General features: G+C 35.1%; 1 protein-coding gene across 1 annotated transcript in view; it reads right to left on the bottom strand.

Annotated features, from left to right (window-relative positions):
* The window catches only part of LOC112047859 (muscle segmentation homeobox), a 54,453-nt gene extending 35,675 nt beyond the window's left edge, over positions 1 to 18,778 (bottom strand). Inside the window, exon 1 of the mRNA XM_024085133.2 lies at positions 17,707 to 18,778. Within this exon, the coding sequence (XP_023940901.1) occupies positions 17,707 to 18,082 (376 nt within the window). The 5' untranslated portion in view covers positions 18,083 to 18,778. The remainder of the gene's footprint in view (positions 1 to 17,706) is intronic.
* Between the last annotated feature and the right edge of the window lie 434 nt (positions 18,779 to 19,212).

Raw genomic sequence — 19,212 nt, 5'->3', positions numbered from 1 at the left:
GAGCTGATGCACGTTGGGGTCCCAAGGTGCTGGAATGGCGACCCCGCACTACAAAGCGCAGTGTTGGTAGACCCCCCACCAGGTGCACTGACGACATCAAGCGAATCGCAGGGATTCGTTGGATGCAGGCGGCTCAGTATCGTGATTTTTGGAAGTCCCTACAAAAGGCCTATGTCCTGCAGTGGACGTCCATCGGCTGATATGATGATGACGAAGGGGATAAAATATAGCCTACAGCGGAGATAGTGTAGCTTTCCAACAGTGAAGGAATTTTTCAACAATTGGACTTTGCAATTGCACGTTGTAGAGTCAACATCTCCTCGAGGATGCTCCGGTTTTCTCCGGTTTTTCCGGGTGAAACGTACGTAGAGAGTATTTCGTCGGACCTGAGTGACGTTCTCGCATGGGTTCGTCGGCTTTTCGCGGATGATAGCAAAATAAATAAATCATTATATAAAATATTATTAAAAGATAATTAATTTATAATAGGTATACCTACTTAAACCATAGATTTTATATTATCTATTCAATATGTATAAATGATTTTGTAGGCACGTACAAAATCACCGCACAAAGTGATCCAAGTTTAACTACATCCACTGAGCGCACACATGCACAATTTTGTGTTAACTTACATATTTATGTAGGTATACCAATGATAATTTTATACTATAGATCGGTTACGTCCCTACAAAATCACCGCAAAAAGTGATCCGAATAATAGACTACAACACTGAGTGCACACATGTACAATTTTGTCTTTAATTCCATTATTTATTTATGTATTTATAGTTTTACACTTCCTGAACACACAACTCGATATTGTAGACCATATTTATCTACAATGATCTTCGTATTATTAGTTTAAATAATGTTCGTTGTTGACCACAACTAACATTGAGATGTGGAAATTTCCTCTTTAGAGCGCCTCATTTTTCATAACCTAGTAACACATCTAACAGTATATTTAACATCATTGAAGTATACATAGTTTTTACACTTCCTGAACACACAACTCGATTTTGTAGGCAATATTTAAGCATTATTTGTTTAAATAACTGTTATTGTTAATATTTTTGTTAATTATTGTTAATATACTACCAAACGAAATTAAGTAAATTCATTATCATCATTATCAACCCATATTCGGCTCAATGCTGAGCTCGAGTCTCCTCTCAGAACGAGAGGGGTAAGTAAATTAGACACCTTTATTTGCCTCAGTTTAGACATGACATATCTAACAGTATATAATCTTTGACTTAGAAGGTCTAGAACCTTACAATGGGCACAAGCTACCTTCCACGTTAACAAGGCATTTCTATTGCTTGTAATTAAAATATCTATGGAGTTCACACATTAGTTGGCTACGTAGAATTTATTTATTGAGGTCAATAAAATACTTTACGTGTGTCCACTAATTTATTTTGATTTAGTGGTGGATGGACGATTTATGGCTGTAGTTACGTCATTAAAAATATGTCTTGTTTGTTTAGCAAACAAAGTATTTAACTATTTATTTATAATTAGCGGACGCCTGTGATTTCGTCCGCGTGGGAATCAGTTTTTCACAAATTCCGTAGGAACCATAGAATTTTCCGGGATGAATGGTAGCCTTTGTGTTAATCCAAACTATAATATATCTTTACTTCAAATTTCAGGTGATTCCGTTCAGTATCTGAGGCGTGAAAGAGTAACAAACATTCATACTATCAAAATCATCAGGTTTACGCAAATCTCGGGAATCCATGGATTTTTCCGGAATGAAAAGCAGCCTATATGTTATTCCAGAGTAAAATCTATTTCCATTCCGAATTTCATCGCTTCAGTAGTCGCAGCGTAAAGGCGGAACAAATATAAACACTAATACACACACACACACACACACACACACACACACATAAACTTCCGCTTTTATAATATTAGTGTGATAGGTTGAAAGTGTCAGCTTTAGCGTTTGCTGTTCTGTGTGTTGATGCATAATTATGGTAGGTGTCCACAGATACGCAACGTACGTATCATTATTTTATACAAAGAATATTAAACGGATTCTTTGTTTAGAAAATCATACAAGTGCGTCCACTGATCCGCATCGTAAGGAAACGGTAATTGGAGCAGCCGATGACTACGCTACCGTTTTTAAGCTAAAACCCCTAAATAAACGTTCTGCACCTGACTGTAAGCCATTCAAAATAGCCTAACAATGATCCTTGTAACTGTACAGTTGCAAACAAAACTGTCAACATAAAAAATGCCACCATTAATGACTCCAATCATTAACACATACCTACACATCATTTCAATGCGTCGTACTATACATACGAAAAGCAAGTCTAAACTTAAAACTCTAAATAGACGTTCTGCACTCGACTGTAAGCCATTCAAAATAGACTAACAATGATCCTTATAACTGTACAGTTTCGAACAAAACTGTCAACATAAAAAATGCCACCATTAATGACTCCAATCATTATGACATACACATCATTCCACTGCGTCGTACTATACATACGAAAAGCAAGTCTAAACTAAATACCATAGTTAGACGTTGTGCACTCGACTGTAAGCCATTCAAAATAGACTAACAATGATCCTTATAACTGTACAGTCGCGAACAAAACTGTCAACATAAAAAATTCCACCATTAACTACTCCAATCATCAAAGACATACCCTTCATTCCACTGCGTCCTACTATACGAAAAGCAAGTCTAAACTAAAAACCCTAAATAGACGTTGTGCACCCGACTGTAAGCCATTCAAAATAGACTAACAATGATCCTTGTAACTGTACAGTCGCAAACAAAACTGTCAACATGAAAAATGCCACCATTAATGACTCCAATCATTAAGACATACCTACCCTTCATTCCACTGCGTCGTACTATACCTACATACGAAAAGCAAGTCTAAACTAAATACCATAGATACACGTTGTGCACTCGACTGTAAGTCATTCAAAATAGACTAACAATGATCCTTGTAACTGTACAGTCGCGAACAAAACTGTCAACATAAAAAATGCCACCATTAACGACTCCAATCATTAAGACATACTCATCATACCGCCGCTTCGTACTCGGAACTATGCGCAGACATGAAACAAATGAAAATCGACCAGGAAATCATAATTGGCCAGCGATCTCTGCGACGATACCTCTATGTGATTGCGATCGCATTTTTAGATAACAAAAAGGCATTTCTGATTGCGATTAAGTAACTCTGTTGCAATTAATTACTATCGCTGGTGGTTTCATCCTATGGGAATCTATAGTAAATATATATACAGGGTGTTTAATTATCTAAAACTAATTTGAGTAGTTCTGAAAAAAATCCCTAGGGTGACCAAATTATATTTATTTTTCAGATTTTTAAAATTTTTAATTTTTTTAAAATAAATGACTGTGTAACTGAAGTGTATAAAAGCAACGGAATAAAATAACACAAGCTGGAATGTATAAACTGTATTTCAAATAACTTATTACTCATTCTTAAACAAATCGTTACTTTGGTAGATGGATAATACATTAATTAAATTTTCTTCACGCCACATAATCGCATGTTCCCCTCTTTTTTCATAGAGTATATATCACAATACCCTACCAACCTCAGAATAAAACCATAATCATTAATAAACAGTACAGATTAAAACATTTATCTGGAAGAAGGAGTTTTTATATGTTGTCTTATGTATTTATAATTATTTAAATAATTAAAAATCTAACATTCGGCCATACTGACTACAAGTTTGTCCTCAAACTTTGTAAACACAAATAAATTCTAACATTACATTATTATAAAGATTCACTGAACTATGTCTCATAGTATTTAAAATTTTAATTTATGTTTATTACCACAACTCATTAATTCTCCAATAATTTCTAATTATAACAAAAGTGAGTCCCAATTAATCTATTATTATTACTACTTGCTAAATTCACTGATTTACAAGTAGTAAAATTCAATTTTGTCATTACAGATATTTTCTAATTTTAAACCTTGATTTAACAATATGTTGAAACACCCTACAATACATTTAATTATTCTTTAAGAATTATATAATTATAGTTTAACAGATTTCTCATTCAATATTTACAAATTGTGAATACAGACCTATACAGATTTTGATAGTGATTCTATTGATAAAAATCCAAACACTTAAATTCAGTTAAACTGGTATGTTAATTCTTGTTTTTACAAATTTGAAATAAATTCAATCTTTAATCACTTCCAGATTCAGTCCAATTACCCAAATTCATGACAAAATTGTCTGTCATTTTGTCATTCCTAAACTAAACTAAAAGTTATGTTAATATAAAGTTATAACTATGAAACCTCGATTCTACAGAGACAGTTCTTATAATCGCATTAGATCATACAAGTAAATCATGTACTTTGACGAAAAACAACATCTAGCGAGGTAGGTCTTATGTATGTCTGAGCTTCCAGATGACAAGAGGGAACTTTACTCTAGACAGAGACTTATTAAATATTGTAATTACTTAGACAGAGTAGTAGATTAATTTAAAGCAATAAATACATAGACGATATGTAATATTTACAAATGTAATGTCTTTATCTTCTAATATTTGTCTGAGCTTCCAGATGACAAGAGGGAGCTTTACTCTAGACAGAGACTTATTAAATATTGTAATTAACTTAGACAGAGTAGTAGATTAATTTAAAGCATTAAGTACATAGACGATATGTAATATTTACAAATGTAATGTCTTTATCTTCTAATATTTGTCTGAGCTTCCAGATGACAAGAGGGAGCTTTACTCTAGACAGAGACTTATTAAATATTGTAATTAACTTAGACAGAGTAGTAGATTAATTTAAAGCATTAAGTACATAGACAATATGTAATATTTACAAATGTAATGTCTTTATCTTCTAATATTTGTCTGAGCTTCCAGATGACAAGAGGGAGCTTTACTCTAGACAGAGACTTATTAAATATTGTAATTAACTTAGACAGAGTAGTAGATTAATTTAAAGCATTAAGTACATAGACGATATGTAATATTTACAAATGTAATGTCTTTATCTTCTAATATTCGGCCATCCTTACTAAAAGTTTGTCCCCAAACAACACAAGAATATCATGAAATTATGACATTACTATAATATCAACTATAAATAGAACAATGTTAACAATAAAATTTTATAATTAATTATCACACAGCATCCCATAAGTTATTTAAAAGAATCCAATGAAACTATAATGAAATTCTTGATTTCTTCTATATACTTTTATCATAAAAATGTTAAATAAGAATAAGAGTGATACATATTATAAATAAACATAATGTTCATGTGAAGCTTTTGTCAATCAACTTATCTATTTTCATCATTTCAAAACATTATTTATATTTGTCAAATTCGTCATCATCGATTAATGGCATCTGCACCGAACCCCTCACCACCCAGTCCAGAACTAGTAAAGTTACAGGACTTTGTGATCGTGTTAGACTTCCAGATGATGTGTGACATCTGCACCGAACCCCTCACCACCAAGTCCAGAACTAGTAAAATTACAGGACTTTGTGATCGTGTTAGACTTCCAGATGATGTGTGACATCTGCACCGAACCCCTCACCACCAAGTCAAGAACTAGTAAAGTTACAGGACTTTGTGATCGTGTTAGACTTCCAGATGATGTGTGACATCTGCACCGAACCCCTCACCACCAAGTCAAGAACTAGTAAAGTTACAGGACTTTGTGATCGTGTTAGACTTCCAGATGATGTGTTGCATCTGCACCGAACCCCTCACCATCAAGTTCAGAACTAATATAGTTACAGGACTTCATGATCGTGTTAGACTTCCAGATGACATGTGATAGAAGATAATCAAAATATAAAATCAGATATAAATACATATACATACATTTTTAAACGACTTCAAAAAAAAGGAGTTTATCAATTCGTTGGAATCTTTTTATATTTATTTATTTATTTTATTTTGCTGTGTAATAATCAATAGAGAAATTATTATACAACAAATATATCCATAATCATTCACAAAACAAATAACGGTATATTAGTCGTCATAACACTACTATACTATAATACTGTCTAAAATATTATCGATAACACCGGCCGACAAATGAATACTTTTTGAACGTTGTTTTGATTTCAGTAAAAATTATCAGTAATTTATAGTATTTTGAACACAAAAATACCTGCACAATTACTCTATCACATCAATTTTTTTTTTACAAAAAGGAAAACAAATTTTACTTTAAAAGCTTCTAACATACAGCAAAAATAACAATATCTGTATGATTGTCTTGCTTTCACTATATCATAGGTAGTACCAAAAGGTAGAGATTGTCTTTTGCTGTATGTCCAGTGTCCACTGCCTTAATTGTTCAACACGATTAGTACAAACTGCAGAGTCCACGATTTTATTTGTATTTTGAAGTCAAAATAAGCTACATATTTACTATACATATTTTCCACAAATTTTTCAGTTTTTGCTTAGAATCATAAAGTTTCAACAAATGTAACAAAATATATCTGGACTATTGTGACACTTTATAGAAGACGTTATGTTTATCAGACGTTTTCCAACAACAAAAAAAACCATTAACTAAAATATATATATATATTTTTTTAACAAAGGCACTATAACAGCTTATTTCCACGAAACGCGTTACAAATAGGTGTGTCGTTGTTATAACTGAAGTAATTTCTCATGAGAGGTTGCTTAATTCAAAGAAAGAGTGCCAAAACTCGAAAATTTCACTGAAAAATCAAAACTAGCGAATATATTAATTTTACTAAAAATCTGAGGTGATATGATAAAATTAGGTCTGATTTCGTAATCAGCACTACAAAATCAGTAGAAAAAAAATAATTATATCTTGGACAACAAAAATCGTGTCGGCCTGTGTAATACATCTATCCTTATATTAAAATTTTACCAAAACACAAATCGTCATCAGTAAGTCATAATTAATGAATAACATCATGGATGTGAGCAAATATTTAAAATATATGTACATATGATATCAAAACTAATAACTCTCAATATAATACATAATTATAATATCATCATATCATAAATAAAAATACTAAATTTAAATCGTGTGTTATCAATACATAGTGTAACTTCTCTCATCTTTGTGATTTGGGTCAACTGTCGAATAGGGCTGTGTTCAACCCAATGATTATCATGAGAATCTCATATATCCCATGTTCATCAATCAATATCCATGCATCTCGGATCTGTAATCAAATATTTTCACACAGTATCACATAGCTCAGTCACTTAATCGTTCAGATAAATATCATACTTGTTTGACAAATAATTTAATTTAACATAACTAGCATACCTAGCATCCAAGAGAAAATCAGTCTATAATTGAATGAACCTTAGACCCGGTACATAAAATGAAATAAAATGTTAAACATGTCTATTATCTATCAATTTACTTTAATTCAGACAAAACTCTTTCTCTTAAAGAAATGTTTTTTTTTTTTTAATGATAATAAAGACTTCTTGAAAATATTGCGATTTATGATTGTAATAATTTTAGTATGTAATCCAATCCTAGTAGTTATCACTAGATAAGAAAAGATGATATTTGACTATGTATTGTATAATTATCTTCAGACTACCCCTTTTTTTGTAATAATAGTAGCATAAACCTGTCTTAGACCAGACCACCCCCTTTGTTATATACCTCTAGTTTGCTATCAGAGGTTTTACCTATTCATTAATTTTAGTATATTCTTTTTTTTTTTTAATTCTGTTAAATTTCTTTTTTTTTTTTTTTTTTGGCTATATCCATTAATTATTTTACTGATGTAATGATTTAAGTCTCTATATTGATTCATACTTGATGCAGACCACCCATCAGTTGCATGCAGGTACCAACAACTCGGTGGCGTGCACTTTGTAGATGCACAAATGTACTGACTACCTAAGGACCCAATACAAATCTATATTCAAAACCTATACCACTTAATATGTTGGCCAAGGAATTTTCTAATTTTTTTTTTTTTTACCTTTAGTGTACTAGTATACCCTAGTTAAAACCTTATGCACATATCATTGTAACCATCCGAATATATAATTCTAACCACAACCCCATAATAATTACTAATTTTCATAATTATACAAAATGTTGCAATCTAATAAAATGCTAGAAATAAACAAATGAGACATGGATTAAATACACTAGTGTATCTGCAAATAATAAACTGATTGATTGAATCTAAAACAACAGCAATAGTATGGTTAATTTACTTGTATGTAGAATCTATACATCTGCACATGACCATTAATGAAAAGAGAGCCCAACGTCACCCACCCACAAAACTGTCAAAATATGTCTTAGACAAATATTTTACAACCTATTTATGGCAATCTGTGTCTCTTTACTTGAAGTCCATACAGACTGGGCTCTAAGACAATTTGTGATCAATGATATTATTATAATTAATTATTTATTACTCAATTGTCACACAAGTAACTTTTTAATATCACCCTAAAAAAAATCTCCAATTTAATTAATTATAAGATTTCATTAAGATGAATATCATAATATCTCTTAGTACTCTTGTAGATAAGCCGAATATAATAATATTCATGGATAAGAATCATTTACTGTGTTGCTGCAGATTGTTAATAACTGTTCTATACTAAATAGGCTGAAGGCATGTTGTCAACGCTTGAATAGTTAAATAGGTTTTCAAACATAACTACAAATTTATTTTTCAAGAAATCTATCAATCCAATTTCTTAAAAGATTTAAAAAAATTTATATTAAGTACATACAGTAATCTACATAATGATATATCTAAGCAAATCCTATCTGAAAATATTGTAATAGCTGTCTCAAAACTTGTTATCAGGTACCTACATCAAGGCCTAAAATAATACTTGAACCATTACATAAAACTTCATATATTTTTAATTTTTATGTTATTCAGTCATAAAAACTCACATATAACAAATGTATAGTTTGAAGTTACAGGCACAAAAAAAAACAATATTTTAGTTAATTCATTTTAGTCCCATGTCAGCAACGGATGTAATGTAGTTCTATAATTAAGATTTCTCAATATTACATTATGCCAGTGTCCTACATCCTAACAACCCTAGAGTGGTCTGTCTTCATACGTTAATTTCTTGAGCAGTGTGTATGTGTGTGTGTGTGTGTGTGTACTTTTCACTTAAATGATTTTGGTTTCCTAGATATAGTCATCTAACAAAAATGTTTTGACAATAAGCCAGACAAACTGACAACCTATCAACCATACTTAGTTTCACCTAGTGATTATTTATTCTTTGTAATTTTATTTCATATTCGTCACAACTGAATAATTTATGAGGCTGTTTAATCAAAATAATAAAACTCACCAGACACCTAGTTTAATATATTTAGACATCATTGGTATTTCTCATCCGTCAAACCAACAGGATTCCATCTCATATAACTCTGCAGCTAACACCACACATGCATCTTTGTATTTTGTTATTAATTTACACGTTCTTCTCTGTTCTCTCGCAGTTTTTCAAATAATATCCTCTTATGAGTGCTGTTGGACTGTTTGACTGTTTTGCTCATAAATATCGTCAACATGGTATAAGTGTGTTACGTTTACGTTTCTTCATTCTTGTTAGATATTGTAAGCATCGACAACCGACATCGCATAAATACTTTTACCGGGACCAGTGCGGCGTGCGTCCCATAGCCGTCAGTGGTATACATACTTAATGGTTGTACACACGTATGATTTTTATCGCATTTCTCGTAATGTAAACCACTGTTTCCCAAATTCACACTTCATTTAAATGCCGTTACATTTTCTTTCTGTAGATCGACTTTAATGTAGGTAATGACATCGTGTTCGTAGGTACTCTCACTTCTGATAAAAGCAACGGAATAAAATAACACAAGCTGGAATGTATAAACTGTATTTCAAATAACTTATTACTCATTCTTAAACAAATCGTTACTTTGGTAGATGGATAATACATTAATTAAATTTTCTTCACGCCACATAATCGCATGTTCCCCTCTTTTTTCATAGAGTATATATCACAATACCCTACCAACCTCAGAATAAAACCATAATCATTAATAAACAGTACAGATTAAAACATTTATCTGGAAGAAGGAGTTTTTATATGTTGTCTTATGTATTTATAATTATTTAAATAATTAAAAATCTAACATGTACGACCATTTTGAAAACTTGTACAGTTATCGAGGTTTGTAAAGTATAAACATATGTGTCTACTCTAAGTAGTGACTAAGTTGCTGATAAAAATGTATGGGAGGTGCTGAATTTCCAATACAAGAAAAAAATTTTAAGTGTGCACATTCCAAAGTTTTTCTTCAAAATGTATCTACCTTAATTCACTAATGTAGTCATTTATAATTTGTTATAAAAAAAAACTAAATAAAAACTTACTCTTATTAGATCTGTAGTAAGTATGTCAAAATGATTGTACATCTATACTAATATTATAAAGTTGAAGAGTTTGTTTGTTTGTTTGATTGATTGAACGCGCTAATCTCAGGAACTACTGATCCGATTTGAAAAATTCTTTCAGTGTTGGATAGCCCATTTATCGAGGAAGGCTTTAGGCTATAAGCCAATAGAATGGCAGAGAATGATCTTGAGTGGAGTCACGCACTTGTGAACGTTGTATGTAGGGTTAAGGGATCCCTTGACAGTTAACCAACACTCCTCTTTTCCACTCAAATCACTCTCCCCGCTTATCCCAAGTAACCCTTAAAGAATTACACAATCTCATCTCAATCGGCCCAGCCGGGGATCGAACCCAGGACCTCCGTCTTGTAAATCCACCGCGCATACCACTGCGCCACGTAGGTCGTCAAAATATATATTAGGGAGGTATATTTAATAAGTACCTAAAACTTATAAAACTTCGTCGCCGTTTATTATCAAAGTTGTCCACACAACTGTGGCTGTCTAAACAAATTTTATCACCGCATTAAAATCGTCAAGCGAATCAATAATCAGTAATTAATATAACAGCCGATGACAGAGTTAACGAACGCGGCGAGCGGCCGACCATTAATAACACAAGGTGTTGCCGACACACAAAGGTGTCTTGTCTTCGGGGCAACTATTTAGTGGATCATTAATAACATAAACAACTAATAACTACCTATTAGAAGAGCCGTGATAGCCTCCGATTCCGGAGGGCGTAGGTTTGAATCCGATCCGGGGCATGCACCTCCAACTTTTCAGTTGTGTACAGTTTAATAAATTAAATATCACGTGTCTCAAACGGTGAAGGAAAACATAGTGAGGAAACCTGCATACCAGAGAATTAAGAAAATTCTCTGCGTGTGTGAAGTCTGCCAATCCGTATTGGGACAGCGAATGTTGGACTGATATGAGGAGACTCAGCAGTGAGCCAAATATGAGTTGATAGTGATGATGATTAGTAAAGGATTCGAATATAAGACAGAAAAAAAAGTCAGTCCAGAACATGATTAATTTAAAAGCCTCAATAGCTCAACTCGAATCAACCCACCACCCTTCATCACCGAGGGGTGGTGGTTCGATCGCCGCCCCGTTGGTCTATTGTCGTACTCACTCCTAATAGGTACAGTCTTTCCCGACTAGTTAACGGAATTATTGTTCATATTTTATAAAACATGGCAAATATTCTTTCTTTTTTAAATTAACAATTTAATTTATTTTTAAGTGAATACTTCTTTAGCGGCGTTGTGGCGTTGTGTAATTTTTGGGATGGTTAAAAATAAATAAATAAATAAATGTTAATCTCGTGTCAGGGTCACGTGACCCTGATTGGTATTTTGCTAAAATTGGTAATACAATGACGACGATGAGACGGTCGACATAAATATATAGGGTTGACATACTGGGCTTTTTCAGTAAGTAACCTTCTTTTACATTTTTTCGGGTTTTTTGGTTTAACAGGTTCACGGTCGCGGGTTCTGTCAGGGACATCGGATGCGCTGAAGGTCACCAGACAACTGACTAATTAACTATTAATAAATGCACTGAATACAATACTTCACATAAAAGTATTAAATACTTGCAAACGCGCTTGGAGTTTAGCGATCATACAGTTGTGCTTTGAAGAGGAGAGTTTATAGCTAAAAAAACTAAAGTGATGTAGACGCTATACTAAACTGCGTATGAGAGAGACACTAAAATGAATTCCATTGAAGCCCTATAGTTTGAAATGATATAGTTTGATGTGAAGTTTCTCAGTTGTTACAGTTGCGACACAAGTCAAGTTTAACTAAGAAGCATTCACAAAAAAAAAAACACACATACAGCCGAAAGTAGAACCTTTTTGGAAAAGTCATCGTACGTAATACAGCACTAACTTTTGGCTTTGTCAGAGGGGATCAAGTCATTTTTAAAGGCATACCTGTTATTATAAAAAAAATACGTTTTTTAATACTTACTGCAGAGAGGCAAACTCTAACGCTTAACGCTTACATGCCTACTATACCTATTTTAAAACCTTATAAAAGTGTTTATAGGTTTTTACAAGATTGTTATCAGAGACAAACGAAAATATTAAGAAGATATTTTAAGCAATGTTAAATTGTCAAAAAATAATATGAATTAATTTTATTAAGTCTTCTAACAAATAACTTCAATTTTATACCTAAATGTCAACTACTTTGTTGTGGAGACTGGGACACGAAAATCTGGCTATGTATGTATATATATGTGTACAAAACTGTATAGTCGATAAACTGTAACAATATTTTAGGTACCTAAGGTCAAAAAGTATGTATACAAATTAATTACCAGAAGGTTTTTTGGCAACGTTCCGTCGACACAAAGTTTCCAAAATATTTTAGTTAGGTAACAGAGTAGGTATTTGAATAATTTAGGACTTATTATCATACTTTTTGATTAATTGTTTGATGCATGATGTAGGTACCTACTCATATTACGTATATACTAGCGGACGCCCGCGACTTCGTCCGCGTGGAATAGTTTTTCACAAATCCCTCGGGAACCATGGATTTTTCCGGGATAAAAAGTAGCCTATGTATTAATCCAGGCTATAATATATCTCAATACCAAATTTCAGCTAATTCGGTTAAGAAGTCGAGGTGTGAAAGAGTAACAAACATTCATATCAATAAAATCATCAGTTTTCGTTCCTGTATATTAAAAGTAATTTTTTTTGTATATTTTACATAAAGTGTACAAATAAAGAATTCACAAATGAAATTAACTAAATAATTGAACTCACGACCTCTCCACGAGGAAGGTGCTTCAAAAATAAATAGAAGCTAATTTCAATAGGTCAATCGGATAACAACGTTTTGTGTTACCGAAAATACAGATAATTACCATACAATGAGTGTATTAAATAACCCTGTGACATAAGTTTAATGTGAATTTAATAGCTGTACCCAATGATTTTGATGAGTACCATAGACCACATCCATACGCTGCGGCAGATTATACAGAAGACCCAAGAGTATAACCAGCCACTTTGCTTAGCGTTTGTGGACTATGAGAAAGCCTTCGATTCGGTGGACACCTGGGCTGTGCTAAGATCATTGCAGAGATGCCGAATTGATTACAGGTACATCCAAGTGTTGAAGTGTTTGTACGAAAGCGCCACTATGTCAGTCCGTATTCAGGATCAGACTACGAGGCCAATCCAATTGTAGCGAGGAGTGCGTCAGAGAGATGTGATCTCTCCGAAGTTATTTACTGCCGCATTGGAAGACGTCTTTAAGCTTCTGGACTGGGACCGACTTGGCATCAACGTCAATGGCGAGTACATCACTCAACTGCGGTTCGCGGACGATGTAGTCATTATGGCAGAGACTCTGGATGGCCTTAGCACCATGCTCAATGACCTTAGCGGAGTTTCTCAACAGGTGGACCTGAAAATGAACATGGCCAAAACAAAAATTATGTGTAACGCATTGTCATGTTTCGCATTGTAGACGAACACATATACCTACCTAGGACATATGGTCCAGTTAGGTAGGTCCAATTTCGAGAAAGAGGTGAACCGCCGAATCCAACTCGGCTGGGCTGAATTCGGGAAACTCCGCGATATCTTTTCGTCCGAAATTTCTCAGTGCCTGATGACAAAAGTCTTCGAACTTCGGTTCCGAGACTTGGTTACTAACTGGGCCTCTTAAGAAGACTCAGAGTCACGCAGCGGGCGATGGAATGAGATGCTCTGATGCTATGCTCGGAGTATCTCTGCGTGATCGAATCAAAAATGAGGAGATCCGCAGAAGAACCAAAGTCACCGACATAGCTCAACGAGTTGCGAAGCTAATGTGGCACTAGTTTGAAGAGCCGATGGACGTTGGGGTCCCAAGGTACTGGAATGGCGACCCCGCACTAGTAAGCGCAGTGTTGGTCGACACCCCATCAGGTGGACTGACGACATCAAGCGAGTCGCAGGGATTCGATGGATGCAGGTGGCTCAGTATCGTGATGTTTGGAAGTCGCTACAAAAAGCCTATGTTTTGCAGTGGACGTCCACCGGCTGATATGATGATGATGATGAGACAAAAGAAGGTGAGACGGGCAATTTCGTCATTTTCATTTTCATTTTATAACACGAAATTTTCCGAACCGATTTTCATCAAAATTAAGTGGAACCTATCTGGAATTATACTCTTTCAAACCAAAAAGAATTTTCAAAATTGGTTAAGAAATGACGAAGTTATGAGGTAACAAACATTAAAAAAACAAAAAAAAAACAAAAATGCGTTGAATTGAGAACCTCCTCCTTTTTTTGAAGTCTGTTAAAGATAAATAAATAGAACCTACAATTCTAGAAATGGAGCAAGCAGGTAACACTCTGGTACCCAAGAGATGGTACAAGACAACGTGGACGTCCAACAAGAAGGTGGGAAGACGACATTTTACCTTGGGCCACGCTGGACCAGAGTTGCCGAAAGGGTGCAGTGGAAGCAGCTGGAGGACGAGGAGGAGCTATGTCAGGAGACACTGTGAACAGCGGGACATAATATAATCAGATCAAACACAACACTCATGTATCTAAACGCTGTTTGAAATAAAAGGCTATTTATTACTTAATTCTACATCAACACTCGACAATAGGGTTAAAAAGGGAACCCTAAAAATAGTTACGTATACTCGAAGGAACGTGTCTAATGTCACCTCGATCCCCAGAACCCGAAGCCAAATAACTTGGTTGTTATTTACATATTTTAATTTAGAGAATAATATTTTAATGTATTATTTTTATTACCTACCGTTTAACAATTAAAACGTTTGTATAAATGAAGGCTTTTTAAATCCTTTATAGTTTGCACATCAAAATTGAGTCGGATTTTAAAACTGTCATCATCCCTATTATGGGATGAAAGAATATGAAAAGGACGAAATCGCGGGCGACTGGTAGTATCTGACATGTTGAGTGATCATTTGTTTTATTTAAATTAGTATAATAATTTTAATGTATTTTCCGAAGTAAATTCGTGAAACAAAGAATTTTTGACTTGCAAAGGTTATATCGCTACCTAATCGCTAAGTCGTTGCCCTCTAATAAAGTCATTTTGAAAAGCAAATTTTTAATTTGTCTGTTTTGTGGTTTTTTATTGCATTTTTTTTTGGAAACATGACGTTTCAGTAGCCTTTGTTTTAACTGCATTACGCGGTCAGGTTAGTTATTACCTACCTACATATTACATGATAATTGGTTTACCTAATCTTTAAACCGTAACTAACAGTTCGCAGTTTTACCCTCGTAGTTCTCGTTCCCATAAGAATGTGCGGTTGAAATATAGCCTATGTTATTCGTTGATGATGTAGCTTTCCATTGGTGAATTTTGAATTTTTAAAATCGGTCAAGTAGTTTTGAGTTAAATTGTAACAAACAAACAAACGAGAAATCAAATCTATAGAGAATACTTGCAGATGCCTCGTGGTTTAAACCTCGTAGTTCCCGTTACCGTAGGCGTATGAGGTTGAAATAAAGCCCTTGTTACTCGTTAATAATGTATCTTTTCATTGGTGAATGAATTTTTAAAATCGGTCTAGTAGTTTTTGAGTTAAATCGTAGCAAACAAGAAATCATATCTTATCTCTATAGACTTTTAGTTGATACTAATTGATTTATGTTGCTATTATGTATAACCAATACTTTCGGCTCACTGTTGAGCACAAGTCTGCTCTCAAAATAGGGATAACGCTATTAACAGTCCACCACGCTGGCCCAATACGAATTAAGAAAATTCTCAAGTGTGCATGTTTCCTCACGATGTTTTTCCTTTACCATTTGAGACACAACACGCAACACACGATCAGTTTACTGTCAAGCCGTTAGCTCTGCGGGCATGTGAGCTTACTTGATCGTCAGTGGCTGACATAATACTTCATGGATTATTATTTTAGGATAAGCGGGGAGAATGGCTTGAGTGGAGATGGGGAGTGTTAATTACTAGTTTTAAAAGAAGTATTTAACCCTACATACAACGGTTGCAAGTCCGGGACTTCACTCAAGGTATCTGCCACTCGAGAGTTTCTTGATAACATTCATAGTGAGAATTGTTAGACCTCATAGGTTTCCATTCAATAATCGTGTTTTGCTCGTTAAATCCGTTTCCAATGTCAACCCGCAACACGCGCGCGGGGTGACGCCCTGCCGTCGCGCCCTTACGTAACCTGTGATACCTAAAATCTAGAATTGCCCAGCTTAACGCACGATGTTCGGAAACGTCAAAAAAAATTGCAACCCGACTATAAATAAAGCTGTCGCATACGATGTCGATACGAGTCGCGAAGATGAAGTGGCAATGGGCGGGTCCCAAGATGTTTGAATGGCGACCCCGTACTAGAAATCGCAGTGTTGGTCGACCCTCCACCAGGTGGACTGACGACATCAAGCGACTCGCAGTGGTTCGCTGGATTCAGAATGATGATGGAAGTTCCTACATAAGGCCTATGTCCTGCAGTGGATTTCTATCGGCTGATATGATGATGGTGATGATAGGTAAACCTCGAATCGTCTTCCCAAGCTACAAGTATCGATTACAATAAAGTTAATGAACATAATTAACACCTCTAATATGCTCTACTTAAAGTTATGTAAATAAACAAATGAAATGACGCATCCAAAGTATCAACTTTTTGTTTATTTTAAATACGCGTGGCTTAAATTTGAATGGTAGATTAAACAAATAGGTCGTATTAATTTAAAATTAGTTCCGTAGTAAGTAAACATTCGAACTCTTATAGTTTCATCATGCAATAATTTTGCTACGACCATGATAAAAGAAATAAAAGAATTAACAAAAATTGGTTAAATAACTCGATTTTGTATCGGCGTGGCCTCCTAGATTTAGTCTCGGCGTGGCCACCTAGAGTTAGTCTCGCCCGTGGATTCCTAGATTTACTCTCGGCGTGGCCACCTAGAGCTAGTCTCGCCCGTAGCTTCCTAGATTTAGTCTCGGCGTGGCCACCTAGAGTTAGACTCGCCCGTAGCTTCCTAGATTTAGTCTCGGCGTGGCCACCTAGAGTTAGTCTCGGCGTGGCCTCCAAGATTTAGTATCGGCGTGGCTTAGATTTTGTCTCTTAAAAGGAATCCTGAACTTTAGTAGTCAGTGCCATGAAACTATTTAAAAATTATAAAAAGAATCAATGTGTGATATGCTTTGAGGTTTTATATTAAGCAGATTACGATATGACAGTAGAAACTTCAATAGAGAAGGTAAACTTACCGGGCGATCCAGCTCGAAACATGGGGTTAGGAGTCATCCACGGAAACCCCCCAAACGGCCAACTCGGCGCCGCATGACCCTGGTACAACCTAGGCAGAAGGGGTTGTGGCACCACCACCCCCTTAACTTCAGTTTCATCACCATCATTAGCATCTCGTTCATCGCGTTCATCACCGACATTCGACTCCAAGTCCTCTATATCTACATCACTATCATCCGTTTCGACTGCGCTTTCCGCGTCATTGCTTATCGCGTCCGGAGTGTCTCTAGGCGTCTCGCTCTTACTCCCCAGGAGGGAATCTACGCTGAAGGATATCCGTCCCTTTCCCCCGCTCTCCGCGGCTTCCGACCGCTCACATTCTATCGACGTCTTCATTTCATCTGTATCATGTCTTAACGCCGTCGGGTTTTCGCATCACCATTTTAATATTTCACCGATCATTTCTATATTCAAAATAGATTTGTTATCGATTAATATCCATTAGTAAATTAGTGATGTGCTGTTTATAAGTTGTTAATGAGCTATACAGAGCTGGATGTTTTTATCTATCACTCGAAGTCATATTTGGAGATATTTTTATAGGTATTATTTTATTGAAATTTAAATCGCGAAATTGTTCTTACATAATCACAAGTTAAAACACTCATTAAATGTCAACAAATTAAGTTATTCGCCTTAGTTAGGTATGTTAAAATTGAAACGGTTTTTTGTAAATGCAACGATTTTTTTAATTAAACCACGCATCCGACTAGTGTTGTAATAATGACCACAAGTTAAGCCACAGTTTACCACTAAAGTCACACTTCGATTTTCAAATAAGAATGTTTGCGTGCGAATTTGTCTGTTAAAAAAAATACACTTCGATTTTCAAATGATTGATAACGCAATTTGAGCGTGTCTTCGCCGATACGCAACTTGTAACACTTCTCCGTTAGTGGTTCCGCGTTTTCGGCGTATTTTGCGCAACGCGTATGCTCGCGAATACGTTGGGAAACGTTTGTCCGCGTAATGATTCGCGTGGCGGCGGTGTGGAAATCGCACCGGCATTGGGGGCCAGACTGCAAGCGACTTCGCACCGCCTCTCTCCTCGATACATTCGAGAGGGACGCAGCTATCGAGCGAGGAATTTTAATAAGCGACGCGGTTAGAAAGAGACCACAATACCGATATGTGTGTCGAGCGTTATCGGGTAGGCGGGGTTCGTCTCGCTCAAATTAATCGACTCTATAGAATACGCCTTATGACGTCACTCTGTTTTATTGCAATTTGAATTTTATTTCCAGAATGATACAGTCCATTTCAGTGAAGTATGAGCTGGAAAATAGTGATGTTCTGGTAAAAGAGGTATCAGATTGCAGTGGCTATTGTGTTGAATGGTAAAAAGGAGTAAATAGACGGGTGCCGTAGGTGGCGTAGAGGGGACTTTACGATTTAATTATTCGCGAATACGGAGGCATTTTGTAGCGAGCTAATGTCTCATTGTCTCATTAATATCTCCGTCGGCC

This window comes from Bicyclus anynana, chromosome 24 (assembly GCF_947172395.1).
Source record: "Bicyclus anynana chromosome 24, ilBicAnyn1.1, whole genome shotgun sequence".
NCBI classification, from domain to species: Eukaryota; Metazoa; Arthropoda; class Insecta; order Lepidoptera; family Nymphalidae; genus Bicyclus; species Bicyclus anynana.
Note: the sequence above shows the minus strand (reverse complement) of the source record. Positions and strands in the feature narration are given on the sequence as shown.